Genomic DNA, 23781 nt, shown 5'->3' on the forward strand with positions numbered 1-23781 from the left:
TGAGATGAAACAATGGAAAGAAGTATTAAGGACCCTTTTAAAGACTAAGTTATTTATTATTCTATAAATAGATATAAACCATCTAATTACTTAAACATATTATCCTTTTTTGGAGGCAGGTGGGCAAGTGGGGGGAGGAGAATGAGAAAGGGCAGGGAAACATGGTGGTACAAGAGTAAAAAGAGGGATTTTATATTCTGAAGAAAAAAAAGGGAGTTTGTAACAGGAATAAGAATTTAAAGGACGCCCTACAGTTTGGATGCTGTCAGTTCTCTCTCTCCATTTTTAAAAAGCATGCCCTCTGAGTGCGTAACACAGCAATGGTTTGCCTGCAACAGCAAATTAAAAGGGTGTAAATGTGACTGCTGGCCAAGGGTGAGGCAAACAGCACCATCCTGAGCCGTAACAGCAGCACCTGGCACCAGGAGCCTTGGCAGATGCTTTGGTACAAGCCACTACAAGATCTGCTGCCCCCCACAACTACAGCTTCTCTGCAGCAATTGCTGCAAAGCAGAATTAAGACCCTTTTTTCCTGCACATACCTTATGCAAGGCAGGCTTTCAATCTGTTCTTTGTATTTTGTAACACTTTTCCACTAAAGACACTGGGAGAAGCCTCAGACACTTCACCATCAACTCGGGAGACTTGGAGCTGCTGATGCAGGCATTCCCCAGCATTTCCACACCTCATTGCTTCATGCTGCTCCTAACTACACCAAGGGGAGGAGGAGAAAACAACAGCAACTAAACCCACAAACTTTCCCTTCTGTAGACTACTGTTAGAGACTGACAGAGGTTTATCAGCAGCAAGTGTTTTCAGCCTATTGTAGGATCTAATGGAGAGAAGAGCTCTTCTCAATTCACACCTAGCTGGAAGCAGATTAGGTGCCAGCGAGCTAACTCTGATCTGGCCACCGTCTGGTCAGGAACACCGTGGAAGGGGGAAGACTCAATTGCTAAGGAGAAGGAACAAAAGCAAAATGAAAGTGGTTTTTTTTGGGGGGGTTGTTTTGTTTTTTACACAGTCAAAATAAATTAAAAAAACCCACGAAGTACTTTAAGGGTTCCAGTCAAGAGAAGATGCTTTTACTGAAAGAATATTGTTCTGACCAGGTCCTACCTTCTTAAATTAAGCAGGTAAAGCATAAAGCAAATTAAGCATAAATAAAGCAGCAAATAAATAAGGCATAAGCAACAAATTAAAAAAAAAACAAAAACAAAACAAAACAAACCTAAAACAAACAAATCAACCCCATAAACAAATGAAAAAACAAATACAAAAGACCTCTTCTCCCAAACAAGTTTTCATTTGGCCCTCAAACAAAACAATCACTCCCCATTTTTTATCATAGCTTTCTGTTTACCTACCATGCCAATGCATTTTCTTAAGATACTCCAGATACTGAAGTCATTTCTGGAAAACATTGGAGATGGTAAGCTTGTTCTGTGGAAAGGAAGAGGGGAAAAAAGCAGAAGTAAGAAAAGTTTTCCAATACCAACCGTGACTAAGAAATGCAAATGCTCATTTATGAAAGGAACAGTTTCCCAATTTTTAAATTAAAATCCCAGGGGCAATGACAGTGCTACTTTGAAGCACTTAAACTGTTTTACCTGCATAGAAACATGAATTTCTCCAAAACCAGAACCATTAATTTTGCATAACACCAGAGGAGAAGAATGTCTACAGCAGTCATCAGAGCAGTTTTCACAATGGCACCACGAAGATATTTAGTTGTGTCTTTGTGAGAAAATGGAAGTTAACTAATAGGTACATGTTCACTATGTCTGAACAGGGTTAAAACAGTGTGATTTTTTTGGGTTTTTTTCTGCTAGCCACGTTTATATTGACAATGAAGGGCCACAACATTTATGGCCTATATTAAAACCAGCCCTCAGGAACAACAGAAAAAAGCAGCATCATTAAAGAAGAGCAAACAGAGCAGCCTGTTCTACAGGGGGCTGACATATCCCGAAACAAGTCACAAGCATACTTTCAAGGACCAGCATTTAGACTGAGAACACAGTGTGCATTTCTCAGCCTTATGGGAAATCAAGCATGGAGTTTGTTCTGTTTTCTTACTGCTACTGACCAGCTCAACTGTTAATCCAATTTACTTCTAGAAGGCATAAGTACTGGTCAAAGTATTTTGTCCACAACACAAATCCATTTTTCTATCATGATGCTATTGCCAGTAAGCAAAATTCACAATTTTTCTGTTCTTATCAATAAAAATTACCTAGAGCTCACTATCAAACTTTCAACGTTTTGTTAACTCTAAATTATTGTGTTGCTATCCTAACCAAGGCTGTCTTGTCTCTGCTCAAGGTAGCTAAAGCAATCTTTTTCAGAGAGTGTGAACAGGCTGTACCTTCCTTCTCCACCCCAATCTTTCTGAAAACAGAAACACTGCCTTTAGGAAAAAAATACTTAGGCAAAATTGTTTGTTTCAGTAGCCCTACTTGCTGTGCTACCTCCCCTACTTATCTGCCACTGGAACACCTTTACCAGGGCTGATGCTTCAGTTTTCAGAAAGAACAAAACCAGAAAACGTTTCTTAAAATCAAACAAGTCCCATCCCATCAAAAATCCAGTCATATGTCTGATCTCCTCATGGTAGCAAACTATAGTGTTAGCAAGTAGCTACAAGCCCAACACCGACTTGTTTTACTCAGCTCCCCTGCAGAGGATGAGTGGGTAGGAGGATTTATTTTAATTGACCAACACACCACCACTCACTCCCCATTCTGACTTTTCACTGAGACAAAAATGTTTTGTGAAAAAGATCATCCTGAATCACATAAAGTATAAAATACTTCTGTGGATGTTTTGATACATATGTCCAGGAGAGGACAGTGTCCACCAACTGTTCAGTCTTATCTTCACTTGTAATGTTAACTTGTTTTTCCTGAGTATCCCTTAATGCAGGCAGTCAGCAGAGTGGGCACTTGTGTTTGAGTAAGTCCTTCTGCATGTTAAACACATAACCCTTAGTTTGCTGAAGTATACAAAGAAATTGCTTTCCTTTCTAAACTTACTTTCCTTACTAAAACTTACATTTTCATTAAAGTTAACCTGCCCTTTTATTCAATTTGTTTAATCACTTGAAAGCTGGCATTCAGTTTCAGCCACTCATCCGTATTTGTTGCCTTTATCAGTCAAACCTGCTATGGGAGTCAGTTCTCTCCTCCCTCTAAAACACACACACAGGCACTGAAAAAACAAAGTAGTTTTAAGCCACCAAGGAAGATCCCAGGGACAAATAAGGACATGTGGACAAATGACAGGCAGCCAAGACTTGAGGCCTACTAACCTTGACATACTCCCTGTGATTAAACAAATGATTTTTGAATACAAACATTTCTCTCCAGATGTCAGTTTCAAAAACAACTCAGGAAGTTAATTTTAGCTTTAAGTGACAAAAACATCTGCTGGAATTTCTGTGCAGTAGAACAGATGAGATTTATTTAGGATGCTTTACTTAAACAAAACACACTTGCCCAAAGCATTAGCTATTATACATCAACTGCTATAGGAATCTTGTGGGGAAGGAAACATATGGAGTGAAAAGCACGTTTAGCTTGCTTTTCATGCCAACCTGCACAAACAGTCTCCTGGCTCCCATGAAACTGAACACCAACATGTTTGCATTCTGAAAGGCCCCCAAAGCAGGGACCAAAGGGAAAGCTGACAACAAAATTCAGCAATAAGAGGAAAACAGCAGTGACAAGTGGATATAAAACATTGGCACTTAATACAGAACATTTTTATGCACTGGAATTTTTGGGAGTTTGCTTGAACTTTTTTGAGGGGTGGGGGTTTTTTTGCCTTTTTTTTTAAGTTTGTCTCAGATGAAAAAATTCCCCTCTTAAAAAGAAGTTATTTGAATGCTTCCTGATTATTTATTGTACTACTCTATCTCTCAAATCCTCTCCCAAGAAGTGTAAAAATTAAGTCTACTCTCAACTCTCTGAACAATCAGCAGGATGCAAACTACATAAAAAAATCCAAACCAAACAACAAACAAACAAAAAGCCCCCACCAAAACAAAACAAAAAAAAAAAAAAAACCAAAACAACCAAAAAAACCACCGCCCCTAGAATAAACATGCAGATTATATGTAGTACTTGCTTCACCTATCTGTATATTTACTTCCCAACTCTTTTAATTCCTTGGAACCAACAGATTTATTCCTCCATTTCCAAACCCAAAGCATGTACGGTTGGTATTGGAAAACTTTGCTTGCCCCTGCCAAGCAAAAACCAACCTCCACTTCTGTGTGAAAAACTCTCAACCACTCAAATAATATTTGAGGTGCAGATTAGAGCTCAGGATCTCTAGATGAAGACAGAAAATAATCTTATTTAAACTGTGGGCTGAACAGTGTTAGGTAATCTCATGTGCAACCTAAAGGCACAGATCCTCTACTCATCTGAAGGTTGATCAAGATTTTAAGCAAAATAAATTAATATGGTCTATTTTCTAAGGGACTTGTTTCCATGTGGTTAACACAAATGGAAGTTAGAAAAAGTAAAAGCTATAAGCAAACTCAAGGGTGTAAGGATGGAATTAAGTGATGTCAAAATATTCTGAATCCCTCACTTTTCCTAGCATCAAGAGGTTACAGCTTTTGCTCTGAAAAAGGACCCAGGTGGCAAAGCAGGCAGTGCCTATTTGACCACATGCACACAGTTAGAACCAGCCCCCAGACAAAACAGGCACAAATTGGAGCCAGCAGCTCCAGGCAGGTAACAGAGTCCTGAAGTCACATGAAGCAGATGCTGTACCAGGCCAAATGTGGCCACCACCAACAGCCTCAGAGAAGAGGCAAAAAATACCACACATCTCACATCCCCTGAGAAGGTTCTCTTGGAGGTGAAGTTTAAATTGTCTGAGCATCTGGGGAGAAAGATTTTGCAGGGTAAAAAGCCTAACATTACAGCTTAATCTATAATGTTGTTATAGTCATTTAATCCCATAAAATACAGCCACATATTCTATTGCCATTTAGTCACATAAAATAAGGCCATACATTCTTATCTAAATGCAAAATAGATTCAAAAAATGTTCCACTTTTCTTCAGCAGTAAATTATTAGCAAATTCATGCACTCATTTTACTCTAACATCCTATGCTCTCTTTACTACTAGAAGACAGGCAGCTCAGAGAAACAACTGAGGCAGATGTACTTCCTTGTTACTTTCCATTACTCTTCATAAAATCAAGAGCTCTGAAATGCTCCTCCAATCACCTGCTCCCTGCAGTTCTGACAGCACTGCGCAGCATTACACGAAGTTGCAAAGTAATTTTTTCATAGTAAATGGAGGAGTAATTCCCGTTTGAACTCCTCAACACAATGCAAGTCAACATGCACCATCATTTTCACGTTCATTATGTACTGCATCCTCTCTCCTCACTGTTTCCAAGGCAGTGAAGGCAATTCAGATGTCCACCTTCACCTACTGCTTCCTCCCCCACTCTCGAACTTCCTGCTCTAATTAGGGAAGGCACTTAGCCAAGGCCATAAATACCACATTGCTAACAGCACAAGAGCAAAGCAACATGCTTAGTCAGCTTCTTTATGTTATCTCCTCAAAACACTCATTACTCCACCCAAGCCCTCATTTACTTCAGTCTCTGTCTAGTATGAGACATGCACAGGTCAACCTTTGAAATTATCAGGTCTGATGCTACCAACTCACTTCAACAGTTACTGCGATTTAACTACCAAAATACCAAGTAATTAAAGCCTATCTAGCTTCCTTCTGTAAAATTAAATATCATTTTCCTGGTTTTACAGAAATGTGGTGTCTCCATCATCATCCTGTACATCCAAAACACTTCCAGAATAGTCTCTTTGAAACATGCTGAAGTCTGGCTTTATTTGTAGCACAAATGTTATATTGCCCTTTCACTGAAACTGGAGAATAGTGGTGTCTGTTACATCTCATTAACTCCAGACCTATTGTCCTCCTTTATCGGCAAGGAAACAAACAAAAATGGATCATTTGACAACACAAAATAAGCACATAAAACATGGATGAGACTTTTAGAATAAGACTCCCTTTGTTCACATTTGAGTTTCTGATGCCAGGCTAGCAATATTTTTCATTCATTCCTGATACCAACAGAAGGATCAAATAACTCGAAATTAAAGAGGCAATAGGAGGTACGGGTCATTAAAGATAAATGAAGGAATTAAAATCCACATAGATTTCAATAAGATCTAATAAAAAAACAAGTGTGTCCATTTTTAAACAGCACATTATATTTTCTTTTTACTTATTTAGATTGGATCATCAAGATGCAAAGGAGCACACCTTGGAAAAACAGTCTTTATAAAATCATAGCACAACCAATTACTTATCTATCATCCCTAGCAAAATTGTAAAAGTTTTCTGTTAGCTTTTCAGAGATTCCTGTGGTCTCTTACCATTAACGAATATTATAGAACTTTAAGAATGGACAACATCCTACCTGTGCTTTTTGATTCCGTTTGACAGCGACTCCCCGCTGCCACACACCTTTTCTTCAGACATGCTTGAAGTTATTGTATCTTTTGAATCCATGCTGTCCTCTAACGAGTAGGCTGCTGTTGTTTCAAACGCACTTAATGATTTTTCAGATTCCGAATCTGCAAAAGAGCAGGTGCATGTTAATGAATCTACCGCCTGTGCTAGACTTCAGTCACTAACAGTTCTCCCCGCCTTGTACAAAACTGAAACCTAAGTAGCCTGCTGTGTCCTGATGACAGCATCCATTTGGTAAGTAACTAGTACTGCCAGAGACTGCTGCAGCCCAGCATCTAGATATAAAGAAATTGCACAATAAGCAAGACCACAGCACATTAAAAATCCTCTATGAAAATAAGCCAAAATCTGGCATATTTATTAAATTGAAGCTACTAGACCTTGCCTAGGACAAGTGCCAGTGCCATACAGATGTCAGTACCCTACCAAACCAACAGGTACCTTGAGTAATGACTCCTTCTTCACTTAGGTGTAAGTTCTTAAGACTCTCAGTGCTGTTCACAAACCTTCACTTCCCAACTCACTGAACAAGTATCAAAGAACAGAAGGATGTATCATATAGATAACACCAACTACGTAGGTTCCAGCAAAGTCTAAGTGATAAGCTCACCAATCAACAAGATAAACTTCGTTCTGTGGAAGGCAGGTTAATAGTACAATCCACATCATATCTCAAACTAAACCAAACAACAACAAAACCTTCTTTCTAACCAGTGTTTTGGTGAGGTAGTGTTTGTCCAGCTCTGGAGAAAAGACAGTCTTGTCCCAAATCAGAAGGTATAAATTTCCTGGCAAAGGCTGTATTTTTGTGTTAGGTTTTCTTTCAAACCTGACAAGATTGTCTAAGGATTATCCAATTGCAAGTTCCAGGAAGTGAGGGAACAACTCAAGACATGAACTTCTATCTCATTTGAAAAATTCTTTAGCAGAAACCAGGTACCACACTGAATGGTAAACAGCTTAATGCAAGCCTCACTGTTCCTGAAAAACATAGACCCAATCTACAGTAGATGCTATTCCTGCTATGTACTGCTTCCAGCATATGCTGTTGCTCTTGGCTGCAAAACCCCAGAGAAATAATTGCAAAATTAGCCATTCTCTCACATTCTCGTTCTAATTCAAAACCAGTAATCAAAATCTGCTGAAGTAGCACAGAGTCCAAAAGAATATCTCACTCACAGCTGTCTAGTGCCAGGTGCTTTCTTGTTTTGTCTTTAAAAAGCTATGCCAGTAGCTTCTCCAGAACATGTAAATTGTATATTGCTTTGCTGAAGGGTGTGTGAATATACATACATAGATACATATAGATAGGAGGACTTTCTACCACATCCAGATTACATAAGGGTCAGGAACAGGACAGAATCCTGATAAATGGATGCGCTATGTCACAATGTTTCCATCCTTTCTAGAGAGAGAGATCTAGAAGCATAAAGGAGATCTTTCATTTAAAACATCCATGCCTATCCTCATCAAGACAGTACTGAAATTAAGCCAGTTGCTAGGGAATGAAAAGAACTGCCAGCTGGTGCTCAGGATATGTTAAAGAAGTGGACTGGCACTCCAGAGAATCTTCTCACAATTTTCCCCAAATTTGTCAGTCTAGATCTGTGCCAAGTTATGACATAACATAACATATCAAAGCATTAGTTTGGTGGGTACTATATTTAACAAGTAGGGTAAGGAAAAGCATTTTTACTTGTGACAAGTTCATTACATAAAATACAGATTTGTCCAGAGATCCTAGACCCAGGTAGCCAGGGAAACAGAGTTTTCCTGCACATCCAAATGCTGCAGAGGAAGAGACACTCCAGGAGTGTGAGCCAACTTGGGCCTCAGCTTCCTGACCACACAACAAGCTATAACTCTTTGTATTCCACCTCTCTTTTGAAAGAGCTGCTCAACTGTGCCAACAGTTATCATGACAAGACAAGCATGAAGCCAATACCCAGTAACATAAAGGAAAGTCCAGCTCCTGTAGGGTCCTTTCTTCTCTTGTACCATCCAGGACTGTCTTGCTTTCAGACAAGAGTCACAGCGTGCAAATCCCTTCAATCTGAGTCTCTGCAACAGACCCAGGACTCCAGAGCAGAAAGGCAAGAACAGATAAGCTTCACCAGAACTGCTTGTCACTCTTGGATATGATTCTGGGCATAACAAAGATTTTTAAATACCACGCATGTCCAGTTCTCCTCATGCTGGCCTTACAGTGCCAAGAGAGGATTCTGCTGGACTGAGCTCTGCACCTGCAAACCTCTCCAGAGCTGTAGACACTGACCAGACAGCTTTCCCCAGGGCATGAGCCTTCCCTAATGCAAGAATACCATGCTATACAAGAAGAAACAGTAGAAGAAAGAAACACAACTGTTATAAGAAACTGCTCCCTAGAGAAACCTCACCCATTTTCCTGGGAAACAGAGAAAAGTACATCTACAATAGCTCCTGCCATCAAAGACCTCAGTATCCAACCCCTTAACCTCAGCTACCTCCTTTAACCCAACAAGCTTAGCAAGCCTTGAGAGATTGTTAGGGTGTCAGAGTGAACAAGCCTAGTACTGTACTGTGAGCACAGACCAACAGGCAATCAAACTGAGCTCTTCCCTGTGCACTTGCAGCGAACTCTTTTCTGAATTAAGATTTGCATACTCCCCCGTCACTGCAAAAAAAGATTTATATTCACAAGTTTCTACAGAGCAGCTGTCAAACAGATGACTAGGAGAAAATGAAGGGTTTTTTTTAATTGAACTTAAGGGGTTGTGGGCTGAGGAGGGGGGAGAAGGAAGAAGAGTCCCTGTTCAGAAGCCAAAATTTTAAAGTAATCTCTGAGACAAGACCAGGCTGACTAGGAAGCTCTCCAGCTCATGAAACCTGAAAGAGTAAGAGTACAAACACCAGCTACATTTTGCAAGAGTGGAAGAGAACAGGGAAACAGCAGCAGCAATGACAGGAACTTAACTCAAGGGACCCCAATTTCCTATTGCTACAACTGCTAAGTTTTCAGATACAGACAAGAAAATCTGGCCAATGTTTTTGATTAATAAATAAACCTGAGAAATATAATGCTCAGCCACTGGCATTGCTGGGTTTTAGTTCTGATCAGGTGTTTCCCACCCTTCTGAGACGCCCGAGTTCATTCTTTTAACTCTATTCAAGGCAAGAAGTGACAGGCAGCAGTGCTCTCACAGAGGCTGTGAAGTATTTTTGGTACACGTTCAAAAAAAGCCACTTGACAAACTACTCTAAACACGGAAGGAAGGGCAAGAGGTTTGTATGCTTTTTGTACCATTTTTAAGTGATCTGATTACTGGAGACAAACTAGGAAACAAGCAAAAGCAACGGATGTAGTCTGCTATTTATTGTATCATTTAGGAGAGTTATTTATAAACACAGCACCCAGTAGTGTTAGATACCAGCAGAAGCTATACTATGACAGGTTAGCTTCAGAGTATTTAAATATTCCTGTAATGTAGCTAAATAACTGCTTTTATTGCAAGATCGCATCCATGCAAAGCCATCAATAACCCTCTCAACACACAAAAAAATCCTGTTTGCATAAAAAACCCCACCTCTCAGATAAAACCTGTTTAAAAGAGAAAAACAAAGGAAGATCTAAACTCTTCCCAAACTGACTGGGTGCACAGTTTGCATATGAGAAGGGAATCTTACCTGAAAGGCAAAAATCACGTACCTTTACCCTTTAATTCTTGACCGGCTTAGCCATTTTTCAGCCTTGTGGATGACCTCTGCATTCCTATTCCATTTCCATATGCTTCTGGTCTGTATTAACCAAAGCAAATAACTTCTCCACCTCTCTAGGAGATGGCATTGGTCTTTTTGTATTTTGCTACTTGTTCAGTGCTCCTTCCCCTCCCCAGAGCCCTCCCGTTCTACCCCACCCTGCTTTAAACATAGAAGAGTTTGACACATGTTAAGCATTCAATCCTGAAAGTGAGAGCTGCAGCAGTCTGTGTGGTATCGAGTTTAATTACACATTTCCACCACTCCCATGATGAGCAGATCAGCGCACCGGGAAGTGCTGTTAACTGACCTATGGCTATCAGAGTTCAGATTAATAACACCCTTAACTTTGCTCTTTTTAACACTAGATACCGTGCTTTAGTTAAGACAAATAACTGGCATTTTCTGTAGGTTCTTCCTTTAATTTCTCTCTCATTTCAGGGATTTAGTACTTTTTGACTGTTGCAGTAATTCCTGACAACAGCATTATCACTTGAAGATAAAAGAGAAAGGAGACTTCAGAAAATAAACTTCAACTCCAGTAAGTAATCTTACCACATTGCAAGCATTTTCCTCACTCCAGTTTTGGAAAAGGAAGAGGATATTTCTGTAACTCTGGCCACAATTTCTACAAACAGAACCACACACCAGACTTTAACAGCGAACAATTCAGTCTATGCCAACACTAGCAGGTAGCATGGCTCAGGCTGGAGCAGATTTGCAAGAGGAACAGATGGTGCTGAGGACTTGACAATCAAACCAGATATGTTTCTAGTGCTGTTCTCTTCAGATCTGCTCTTACTCGGCTGCCATGGACTGAGTGTCCAATAGGAAGTGGACTGTATCTTCTGATTCAGCTTCATTCAGGAGCAATTGGATTGCTCTACAATGCGAACCAGAGCATGGCAAATGGGGACAAGTAGTTGCTGCACTGACTACATCCTTTTTGATACACCTCTTCCTCAAAAACCTGCTTGAAAATTGCTCTGAATTGTCCCATTAGTAATACTTCTGCTGAGAGTAAACAAAAAATTATTTTTAAAAAATTAAATAAATAACGCAGCAGTGGCATCTTCTTTCAACCTGTCAAGTCAAAACTAACAATTCTTCAGCTCAAAGTGCAAGCCTACTTATGCAACACTCTCACTTCTAAACTCACTCCTACAGCAGGGATTTAAAAATTCATAGAACTGCAAGCAGAAAAAGATGGCATCCTGATAGAAAAAATACTCTAAGTAGTCACATTTTCCTACTGACAGACATTATAGCTTGTTATATCATCCTGTTAAAATACATTGGTGTTTGCTCAATCTCCTAAACAACTTAGAAAGGTAATTAATGAATATGGCTATTTGTCGAAAATCAATATAATTTAACACTATCAGTTTGCAAATCAGGTTAAGCAAAAGCTTTGCAGACAGTTGTAGCAATTTAGATTTCCAAAAACAAAAAAAAACAAAAAAACCTCTCCTCAAACCATACCAACAAAAAACTAATTCCTTTTATGCTTAAAGTGAAAGTGGTAACATGTATTCAGCAGTCAGGAAAATAAATTACATTTCCCTTTTCCTAGCCACCTCCCCATCCCCGCCCCCTTCAGAAAGGGCCTTAATCTCTGCAAAGCACTAAATGTGAACAACCTAGAGAAGAGACTCTAACACCAGTCTGATTAAACTGATGGACAGCCAAGAAAGTCTGTCCCAGAAAATTACTTAAAATGCAATTAAGGTGAATTATGTCAAGTAACTTCTCCCAAAGGAGAAAGAAATCACATTTGGGCTTTTTCAAGTATGTTTGTATACATATGCACTCAGCAAGTTTCACAATTTTACAAATCCACTTGATACGATTTGTTTGTAGCTTGCAAGGACAAAACTACCACCTCTGGACAACAGGAGAGGTGGCTTTGGACAATTCCATTCAACAATATTTAGAGATCAGGTCAGTTATGAGATGTGTCAACTAGCAGCTCTTTAAAGCTTAATATTCTATCATATGCACAAGGCAAGCCCAGCTGGAGAGACCACATTCCAAGAGCATCAGATAAAGAACTATTCTCTGCTTTGCTGACAATCAAAAGAGCCTGAGGCCTTTCAGCAGAATTGTTCCTTTGGTTCCAGAGGAAGAACCTGTTTTAGTGTTCCTCAGTCTCTTCTACTTGAAGGCTTGCTGTGCCAAACAGCAAAGTCTCCTTCACAAAGTTGATTCACTGTCTTCCTGTGCATAGACTTCCTCTGCCTGTTTTTTCACAGCTTCAGTTTCTCACTGCAGAACACCTACCAAGGAGTCTGGGAACACTGCTTTTCTCATCTGTCAGAAGCATCAGACAGTTCAGTTCACAGAAAAAGTAACCCCATCCTTGCTAGTGAAGTTCGCCATCACAACCCCGTTGTCTGCTACAGTTAGATTATGTTCACCCTCAAGCTTTTCCAGATCCTTCATAGTTGTAGACAGGTGTGTGCTGACTGATCACCCAGTTAGAGCTACTGCTGAGCTGCATGCACTATGTACAGCCCGCTACACAAATGCATATTGCAATCATTTCAGGCAGTTCAGAATCTTCCAACTATTGGCATGCTCTGCATACGAAATTATGAAAGATACTAAACTGAAGAACAGATAAGGAAAGAAAAGACATTTAAGAAATGCATGCAGGATTTTGATTCATCCTTTTCTTTCACATTTAACACTTCAGGTATACAAAACTGAAATAGAACAAGCCTTTCTTAATATAATTATCCCTAAAAATTAGGGATTTTTACAGTCTAATCTTAACAACACAACAAAGGAAAAAGTACACACCACCACCACGGACAAAGCAAGTCAGAAGGCTACAAGATACAGTTACCCCTCCCAAAATAGGAGCCTTATGTTTTGCTATTTAAAAAAAGGGTGTAGACTCCCAAGCAATCAGACCTTTCATTTCTGTCCTGTGGTTTCCTAACCTTTGGTCATGCTAAGGTGAAGCAATACAATTCTGCAGGTGAGCTCTGGCAAATTTTTACCGCCCTGCTCATAAAACACACCAAGCTTACTCCTAAAATTAGGTCGATGTTAGAAAGGCAGAGATTTCACTTGAAGATTGACTGCTTCCACCTTCTTCCCCCACCCCACCTGCCCCCAAGACACTCACTACACACATACTGTCTACACACTCACATTCTGGACATCACCACTTACCTGAAACAGCATCATAGAACTGCTCTTCACTGAGGATGCTGAGAGGTGGAGATCCCTTAACCAGAGACTGCTCTAGTTCATGGTGCTCGGTAGCGAGTGTCTCTAATGCTTCTGACAAGATCTTGTTTTTCTCCTGCTCATGCTCCAGTTTCAAATTCCTCACCTATAAGTAGATACATGTATGAATAAAATCTCATCTCTCTGAAGAATGTGTAGCTGGAAGCTATTCAGAAAATAGACTCTAATGAATAAATAACTAGCAAACAGCTGGAACTGAAACCACATGGATAAATGAGAATATTATAGTACTTCTGTGATGACGATAAGGTTGTTAGTCAGCATTTTTAGTAGCTGAAAAATCTGACAGCACCAATCACAATTCCATAAGTGAATTCAAGCCAGATAACTACACCTTAAAACTGAGGGGAAATATTTACAGCTCTACTTGGATGACCTTAACTACGGAGTCAGTGATCGGTTTCTACACGCACCAAGCTCCTTCTACTAGTCTGCTCCAATTTAGGCCAAGCAGCATCATCTAAATTGAATTACAGGGCAAATGTAAATGCTAGCTACAAATAACTGCAACTGAACTATGAGCTGAAAACATTTAACCCTGAACATTACAGAAAGAGGTTAAGAAAGACGTTAATATAAACAGCCCTCCCCCTGAACTCCCCAAACAGTTTACCGAGGAGCCAGAAGTTAAAAAAAAGAGAAGCCCAGCCACCAGACAGTGGACCTTTTTCAAAATGTGCAATGGGCTCCAGGGCAGATGACATTATCCACGTTTTGAGTTCAGTACTTGTAATGGAAAAGCAACATGTCCTTCCTATTTCCTCTTTTTTTTTTTTTTTTTTTTTTTTTTCTGGTGCTTCCCTGCCTCCTCTGTCTGCCAGCAGCAGGGAGTGGGCTGGAGGTTCAGAAATGGCCACTCTTCCCAGCCCAACAAGGCTTCAGTGTAACACCTCCTTCAGTCCCTAAACCATCAAGTCTTTCCCTTTCTCCCTTCCAGTCCCTTTTTAAAAGCATCCCCAACCCCTTGTCCTCTAGTTTACTCTCAAAGGTCAGTTTACAACACTAATTCCCCCTCCACTAAGAACATGCAAGGACATGACAATTAATCTCTTGGAACAGTTACAGGGACAACTTACACATATACCAACATTACCTTTTTGAATCTAATTTAAGAACTGTTCGTATGTCCTCTCTGGTTACAGTTTACATTAAAGCTTTACTTTGGAGGCTTCAGCCCCCTCAGTTATAACCACTTCTCAAACAGTGGATTCAGAGCTGAGAACAAAAGAGACTAGCAAGGAGATATTAAAACAGATTTGCCACTTCCAGAAAAGAGCTTCTATACTGGTGGAAACATATCCTCTAGAGAAAGATTTATAGAAGAAATTTTCACTACCTCAGTTGTGCCAAATACTAAATCAGCTGTTTTGTCTGCCAGGCTCTGAGTGTAAGGGGGGAATCCAATTAAATGATAATTAAAAAACTATAAAATTGGGTTGCTAATTGAAAGCAGAAAAACCAGTAAGTCACTTACTGTCTAATAGTTTTACTCTGAACAAAATGAAAAAAGTCTGGACTAGTTACTGTCACTTTCATTTAAAGTTCACTCTGACAGTACCAATGAAGCCAATTACTGCAATGTTTCATACAAATCAGACATGCCGTTGCAAAAGATCTGTTATTAGGCAGTTTCTGCTAAATACATTTGGTATGCTGTCAAACAGTTATAGAACCACCAGCTTAGAGAAATAGCATCAGTATTTTGCTCTCCTGATACAGGGAGGGAAGACCGAAAATAAAACGGTACTTTTCATTCTTATTAAACAGCAAAGTAAAATCAGTTATGAAAATGTTATTTGCAATAATATTTTCTGCAGGATTGAATTAGATGCCATTATGTGCTAATGCTTTGGTAAGTGATTTGAGTGATTTAAATCTTTATCTAAAACTTAAAGCAAATTGAAGGAAAATCAAAACAATCTAAAAACCTGGACCTTTTCAGCATCCTTTAGTCACAGTTGTGTGACTAAAGAAGCAACAATACACACAGGCCTAAGACCATGCCTGCTCCAAAAAAGTATTTTCTTGACCCTAAGGTTCCTCTGTCCTATCATAAGGTAGAGCTATTCAGAATTGCAGAAGGTGCGCTACAAATAAATACCCTTTTTGTAAAATCAATTTCATATTTTACAGTAAGGCTCACTTTTCTCTGTACTCCCAGACCTCCTGGTTGTCAGACACTTACTAGTACAGTAATTATATGCCAGTAGGTAAAAAAAACCCAAAGCTTTTCATCTGTTCCATAAGCAACACAATGCTAGCCAGAAGCTAAGGAATAAAGAAAACCCATTTAATTTTATTGCTTGCAATTGTTGGAATGATGATTCATAACTGAATGAATTGGATTTAAAGCAACCTTAATCAATATCTAGGGGCTTAAGAGGGAAAGTTATAATATAGCATTTTTCTCAGCAGTTTGGAGGTCATGGGATGGACACACACATTCAGACAGAGTCCAGAGACTGCCCTACCAATCTCTACAGGCTGGCACCTCTACACTAGTCATTCCTTGAGGGCTGTTGTCAGGAAACACTGCAACACACCACATCCTTAAGCACCAAAACAGTTTCACAGCGTGAACATGAGAATGAAAAAAGATTTTAAAAATGGTTCTACTACCCTTATTTTATTGATTTTGCCTGTAGAGAAGCAATGCTGGGAGAGATAAAGCTGGCACAACCCTGACGTACTCAACAATACAGGAGAAAGAACCTTGCTTGAAATAAGCTAGTTTTTTTTTTTTTCAAACACCAAGCAGCTTTAAGAGATACTTCCATTCTGTCAATAATAAAAGTCAAAGTGATGAAGTTCACCTCCTAAAACCTACTTGCAGTACATTGAATGTAAAGGGAGGATGATGTTTTGTTTTCTCAGAATCACACACATTCTCTTCCCAGTTTAACATGAAACACTGCAGGCAGATTGGTGCTGCTTTCAGAGCATAAGTTTATTGAACAATGTAATTGACCAACTGACTGATAGGTTTTCCCAAAATGTAAGCAGCAGATCGCCATTTTGCATAATCTTGCCATGCTCTATTTCTCATTCACAAGTCATGGTCAATTAGTCCATCCACCTTGCTACTCCACCACCATTTTTTGGAGATGGCATTTCAGCTTTATCCCTTTTGCAGAAGTTGTTTCTTTCTCATTGTGTCTTTCTTCAGTGTCCCAACACAAAAACATCTGCAAGATTACAGAAGGAACTTCCAGACTAGTTTTAAAATTTGTTATTAACACAAAAAGTGTAAGATTCATGTAGTAAGCAGGAAGAAGAGCATAAAACATGAAAGTTGAGAAGCATTTCAGTCTATTAAACTGGATGCAGAGAGACCAGTATTTTTCAGTGAAGTATCACCTGATTTTGTGAAGTTGCATCAGCTGAATACTGAATCATTTTATGAACTGACAGAAATATTCATGTAATGTAGTAAATATTACACCAAAATGATGCACATACCTGTGTACACACAGTTCTGGAAATTCAGTCTGAGCATGAGGAAGTATTGGAAGAACCATTGTATTGACAGCCTGAGTAAGGCACAGCCTGTAATACAGCTGTGGTTTCTGTACCTTTCATGGTGGTGCCTGAGCTGAGAGACAGATGGCAAATCTTACTGGGTTCAGCGCCTCATCTTCCAACTATGGAATGGCTGCCACCTATTAGATCTCTGTCACTGGTGCCCACAATGCCCGTGCCACCAGCAGCATTCTTAGCTTTCCTCGGAGCTTTATGTAAAAAGTGGCACCGAGTGCTCAAGTGACCCCAGCATGAGGCCAGCTGAGTTCCCAGTGCCCAACTGGCCAGGCCTCCTACCTTATCCTTGTCAGGAGCTGTTCTGAACAACAGCAAATAGCTATCAATAAAGCTGGGCTTGTGCTCACACTGTTAGACAATGACACTTTAGATCAGTCCTGCTTCCATCTCTAAAGAGAATGGTATTACAGTCAAACTTCAGATTTACTCTTTCTGATGGAAGCTATCTACTCTTGTCTCACAGAAGAAAACAATCACTCCATCATTATCCTTACAGCTACAGACACAGCTATAACCTCAGACTGAAGTCTTGGTTCTCTGTCAGTGTATCTAGGTCAGTGCAACAATCCACTTTTAAAAACATACTTCTCCAGCAGAAGATGTTTGAGATCCATGCTCTGTTAACTAGTTTCACTTTTGGTTTAATTGAATAGAAATCTACTTCCAACAGCTACCTATAACATTCCTGTAAACACTATGGTAAGATTTGATGCTGCGAACACCACATTGTAAGTTTAAATAGTAGAAGTAAGTTATTTTAGCAATCAGACTGCTCTCTCTTTTGTTAAAGGAAAGTAACAAACTATTTGCACATACTACTATTGCCTTTCCATGTTATCTGAAATCCTGCTAAGCACAAGAGCATGGTTTAAAAGTTAATTTCTTCATTGTGTACTACTGGCAGAAAATTCATGTCTATTCCAAAATATCAAAAAGCTTATCTGTGTGTAACAAACACCAGACCCACTCCATTCTATACCCTAAGTCTTCCTTAAGTAGGTGGGAGACCAGTAACAAGCACCAAACCACTCTTTTTTATTCCCTTTTTTCTTTCTTAAAGGGTGAAGTCTTGAACTATATCAGCACAGCCTGTAACCAAGGCCCCTCTGTCCATCCTGAAGACATCTTAGTACAATACACAAAATACTTGCTTTGTTTGGTGCTGGATGCCTTTAATTTAAATTAATGCACAACAACAGTGGCACTTCTGTGGGGTAGGAAAGGATCACACCACTCTATGCTCAGCTAATAAATGATCACCTCAGCAACATGCTACTGCAGCTGCAAATAAACATGAAACCAAACATATAGCGAGCAAGGCATAAAACAAATACAGACATCTCAATAATATGCAGTGCTACATGCTTTCAACATTATAACAGTAAATTAAAAGACAGCATACCTTAGATCCTACTTCTCCTGGACTGAGAGAGAAAAGACAGACTTCACAACACCACAGTGTGATTTAGCTGAATTTTATTTTCAAGCACTCAACTTTAGTGATAGGAGCGACTGCCCACAACACACAGAGTTGCGCTGAAAGGAAGTACCTCCTCCTTCACAGACAAACCATGAAGGGATCTGAAGGCAGACTCTGCTGGAGTGTCAGAACACTGCGTACCAACCCTGCTCTGCAGTAAGCTGAGCACGGGAGAGCTGCCCGTGACACCGCCTCACCAACGGCTCTGATGCTCAGAAGGGAGGGCTTGGTTTTCAAAATGAATGGCTTTGTCCAACTGCCACAGAAATTCCATCCCCCCAGAAACGTCATTTCTAATGGGATATTTGCCACAAAGCACAGAAATGAGGTGCAAGTTGGAAGGTAGGGGCTAGACTAACACCTGGCTGGAAATTAACACATAACCAAGGAATTTAAAAAACACTGCTATAGTAGAACTGGCATTTTTATGTGGACATCTCCTAATGCTTTCTGTAATAATGTAAAGTAAATCAAACCTGCCATTTGTTTCATATTCCATCTATTCATATGAAGCTGATAGTTTCCAGAGTCAGCTACTCCAACAGGACATAATACACTGAAAGACAGATCTTACAGAGCACTGCACTGTAACACATTACACGACAGAAAACCCGTCACAGAAAGCACTGGGAATCCAAAGCGAGAACTCTGTCCCTTCTGTGATTTTCATACCAAATGAAAACCCCTACCAAAAAATGTGAGGCAAAGAGTGGAAACCACAACCTCGATGCAGAGTTTGATATGCACGCAGTTTGTCTATTCTAACAAGCTTGCACAGTTGTAATTTTGCTGTTAGTACAATACAGTCCCTATTGCTAGCGTCTTCTTGCATAAGCCAGTCCTTTGTGATGTCCAGTTTAAACTAGTGCTGAGTAAATCTATTAATGTAGAATGAGAGCTAAAAAGTTTTATAAAGAGCCAGGCCTGCCTCCATGTCTTGAACAAAGGTAGAAAGGTAAAGACTAAGTATTTTCCTCGAGGTGTATCTGTTTAGGAACGGAACAGTTCTATATATTTTGCTAGCTAACTTCAAAGCATGCTACTGTGGCACTAGTTCTACAGGATAGACTTCTGTGAAATGTGCTGTTAAGACTTTCTCCTACCTGGAATAATACCAAATCGCTGCTTAAGCTGCCACTGAAGTGAAAACTGAAACCAGTTGCTCTCAAAGAGAACTCACTCCAAAAGTTCTCATAGTTTTAACCACATTTGAACTTCAATACAGGATGCTTCCCAGAAAGAAAACAAATTTTAGAAAAGATCTGATTTTTACCTCTTCTCATGGGACTTAACTCCCACTAAGCACACATCAGTATATGATATGAATATGTATAAGCATCCTTTTTTCTTAACCTTCCACCCCCAAAAAGCAGGAACAGTTCTAGTTTCAGCATGTTTCTTTGCAAGTATGCCTCAGGTATTTGAGGCACTAGATAAAGGAATGAGTGATTTATGAATACTCCTGTGGCACATAAAAAAAACTGCAAGTGTGACAGCATACACTAAAGCAACAACAAAGTGTTCCAGTGCAAACAGATGCAATCAATTTCATGAAGACATCCCCAGATTCCTAAAGCATGTAAATATTTTACACAAAACTTTTCGAGTTCTGATCTGTTTACACACAAGCCCTTCTACAAAGAACCTCTTGCTGACTCACTACTCCCCAGCACCATCAAGCACAAGAGACTTGTGACAAATGTCTGCTATGTAAACATATGCTAAAGTCTTGCATCCTAACTCTTCATTTGCCGGAGTAAACCAGCTCCTGTAAACTTCATCACAGCCTTGGCTCATCCCAGGGAACAGAGGACTGATTTGAAATAGATCATGATTTACTTCAGCCATTACTTCTTGCTCAGGTTTTCCCCCTCTCTGTGCCATAAACCTGTCAGTAACCCAGTTTCAGAGACGTATCAGACCTAAACCCAGCACAGTTAGAAAGTGAAAGTGACTTGAACTACTGCAACTACTGAAAAGCAAAACTAGATGTGATCACTTAATCTAGGAGGTAAGCTGAGCTCACTGGTGATAGGCAAATGGTTATTTACTGTATCACAAGACAGCATCAGTCTTCATCTCCAAAGTCCAGCCAGCTGACTACAGCATCAGAGTACCACACCTTACTGAGATAGTCATGTTCAAAAGAGAAAACATACTTGGAGGGCAAACATAACAGCTGGCTTGCTTTCAGACCCATAAACAGAAAACATCACCAGTACAGTTTCTTTTTGTACAAAGGCTGAAAGATCCCCATACACACAACCAAACCCCATACATACCGACTTGAAGTCCTGGTAATCTGTTCTCTTATATCCCAACCCAAAGTCTATAGAAGAAAGCAAAGACTTTATAGAACAAGTCATATGACCGCCTCAGTCATTCCCCAGATGAACACAAGAGTTCATTGTTAGTCATCCACGAACATTCACATCAAAGTTCAAGAGGACGAGTGTAGCAGGGCTGATTTGGAACAGTTACATTTCATTCTTCTGAGCACAAAGTTGTAGTATTTCCCCATATTTGATTTATTAATGTAATTAAATTCTGCCAATGAAGGAAAAGATCAGGTATAAAACTCATAAAAATAATAAAACTTATAAAAATACAGCAGAAGTACCAGTAGAAGCAAGAGCCAAGCTATCATTCACACAGAAGGAACTCTTACTTTGGCAGGATCATGTCAACTCAGGCAGACATTTAGGCTGTAAGAGAACTGATATTCAAGAGAAAAGCTGGAGATGCTGAGAGCACGCAGCAGCCTTCTCCCAGCATACACGTCTAATATAAAAACTCATAATTCAAGACTGCTGGGAATAACAGTTTCTGAACTAGCCACATGCTAGGGACAAGGACTGTTTGCCTCCCACCTTTCCCTCCTAAAACACTAACACTTCCTCCTCAACACGGACCTTGCTGCCTTCCTTCCCCTCTCCTGTTTCCACATTTGGCTATGTCAAAGTCTGTTTATTCAGAGGCTGCTGAAGCACTGCAATTTTAACCAATGGAGAATGTTGCAGTTCCCAGCCAGGAACCTGTCTAAGAGCACATGAGCAAACTGCAAAGACTAATTGCTGATTGCAGATTAGAAAGCTGGTTTTGGCTTAAAATCTTGGATTTTCTATCAGAGAAACTGCTTTCTTCAAAGTGTTTCTGCACAATCAAGACCTAAGAAAGCTCCTTCTGGCTTGTTTCTAAAGTGAGACTCAATGGCGATTCCAAGTCTTCCTCTCAAATGTATTTGTTTTTCCCATTTTACTTTAACAATTTTACTGTATTCTGATAAATGTCATGAGGTCTACTTAGGTTTGAGAGCTGCAGAAGTTGCCAGTCTCCAGAGCCTATTCTGTGCCTACTTGAGTTCCAGTACTATAACACTGATTAGTCAAATATCAGGACTTCAAAGAAAAAGCTTCTGATTTTGTAATTTTCTGTGAAGTATTGTTTCTATTCTGAGTAATGCTAAAATTAAATATTGCTGCTATTCACTCTTGCCAATACTAATGCCAAAACAAGCTGGGAGTCAATGACATCTGCAGCGATGCACACATTTGGAAAGCACATTTTGAGTTGCAGACCTACACAATTATCAGAGAAAAACCACATCCCACGGATATTTCGCTGTCCCAGTGAGTTTAAACATTTATGTTCTCAGAGGCATATGCCACAAGTAACTTTCCTCAAACTAAAGGTCTCCTTGAAACTGATCTATTACACTGATGCCAACAGAACCAGAACAGCATACTGCTGCATGCTTTCACATCCAGTAGGGACAATTTTTTGTCTTCTCCCTTTGAGGGACTGGACATCTTTGCAGTTTGCTAGTCTCACAGAGAGACCACATTTTAAGATGCAAGGATTCTTAAGATTGCATACAGAAAACATTTTATTTTTATTCTTAAGGACTGTTTTGAAAATAGGTCTTAAGGCAGTTTTGATCTAACTACTTCCCTTAAGTATTCTTCTGTATACAACACTGGTTACTTTGATCAACCCCTTTGTAATCTCTCCCCCACACTTCTTCCCAGCTGGATTATGGCAAATGCATGTAATGTTTTCTCTGGAAGCAAATGTCACGTTTTTGCCATGTTTTTGTTGGCTCTTACTGGCTTACTAGTGCTGCTGGACTCAGTTGTTGACTCAGAGTGAAAACAGCTTCCTATTAGAAAAAATTAACACTTCTGAAGCTGGCTGTCTGCTCTACAAGCTCTGCACTGGGAATCTTGTTAATTATTCATCATTCACGAAGTCTGACAGTTTTTTTAAAAAGAAATTCCAAAACAAACATGCATGCTTGTACAGTTGTTCTGAGTTTTTAAAAAATGCAGATGTCTCACTTGATAGTTTTTATTTCATTTTGGACACTAACCAAATTAAAGTGAAAAACGTTACATAGGCCAGAAATCAACAGTGAGTTTTACAATGCAGTGCTGGAGTTCTTATCTCCAAATAAAATCCACCTTGGAAAGCATTCTTTGCTGTTTCTGCTATAGTCCAGAACATGTTCTTCCCACATTTCCAATATTAAAGAATCAAACTTTAAAGACCAATACAGATGCAAAAATCACACTTCTACTTTAAATTTTAGAGGGACTTGGAGCACTAAGAAGATTGCCCCTACTAAGGGATGATTTTCCTCTGAGAGACTTTTTTTGTTCTTACTCCTAAGCAGGCAACAGCCAGCAGACTTCAGCCAGGCCCTGAGTAGGTTGATAAGACATTTCCTGAAATTAGAGTATGTCATGCAGACATTTGTCCAGCAGTTAGAGCAGACAAATAAATATGCTCTGGAGTATGGAAATTCAGTGAAGAACTAGATAATCCCAATGTTCTCATTTAGTGAAACATATCTTTTCTACTTATGAATGATCTCTAATACTTTTGCCCTTATGTGAAAGGGACTTTCTATTGTGGTGTTTGTCTGGGTTTTTAAAAATCTTTTTCAAGAACATTGCAGCAAAGTTAAGACTACTCTCCTAAATGCAATCCAGCAGCATCTACAGTTCAGAGGAAGAAGTGACCCCAGATTAAACTTCTAAGAAGCTCTTTTACAAACTTCTCCAAAAAAATTCACTGGCTGCTAGAGGAGAATATGTAGATTTGATAAAAGTTCTAAATCCTCCCACCACAAGCTGAAACAATCTGACAGTCTAGAAAGACATTTAATTTTTAAGATTCATTAAATTGCATGTAAACAAAGACAATAGTAGAAAAGCACTGACCACATATTATCAGCTGATCTTGG

At 39.5% G+C, this 23781-nt stretch overlaps 1 protein-coding gene across 5 annotated transcripts in view; it reads right to left on the reverse strand.

The window, feature by feature from the left end:
* Positions 1-23781, reverse strand: part of OSBPL1A (oxysterol binding protein like 1A) — a 78048-nt gene that overhangs the window by 16165 nt on the left and 38102 nt on the right. For all 5 annotated transcript variants that reach the window (XM_041477590.1, XM_041477588.1, XM_041477587.1 and 2 more), the window contains 3 exons: positions 13442-13604; positions 6474-6630; positions 1368-1443 (listed from right to left, as the gene is read on the reverse strand). In XM_041477590.1, the coding sequence (XP_041333524.1) occupies positions 1368-1443; positions 6474-6630; positions 13442-13604 (396 nt within the window). The remainder of the gene's footprint in view (positions 1-1367; positions 1444-6473; positions 6631-13441; positions 13605-23781) is intronic.

This window comes from Pyrgilauda ruficollis, unplaced genomic scaffold, assembly GCF_017590135.1.
Source record: "Pyrgilauda ruficollis isolate IOZ18807 unplaced genomic scaffold, ASM1759013v1 scaffold41, whole genome shotgun sequence".
NCBI classification, from domain to species: domain Eukaryota; kingdom Metazoa; phylum Chordata; class Aves; order Passeriformes; family Passeridae; genus Pyrgilauda; species Pyrgilauda ruficollis.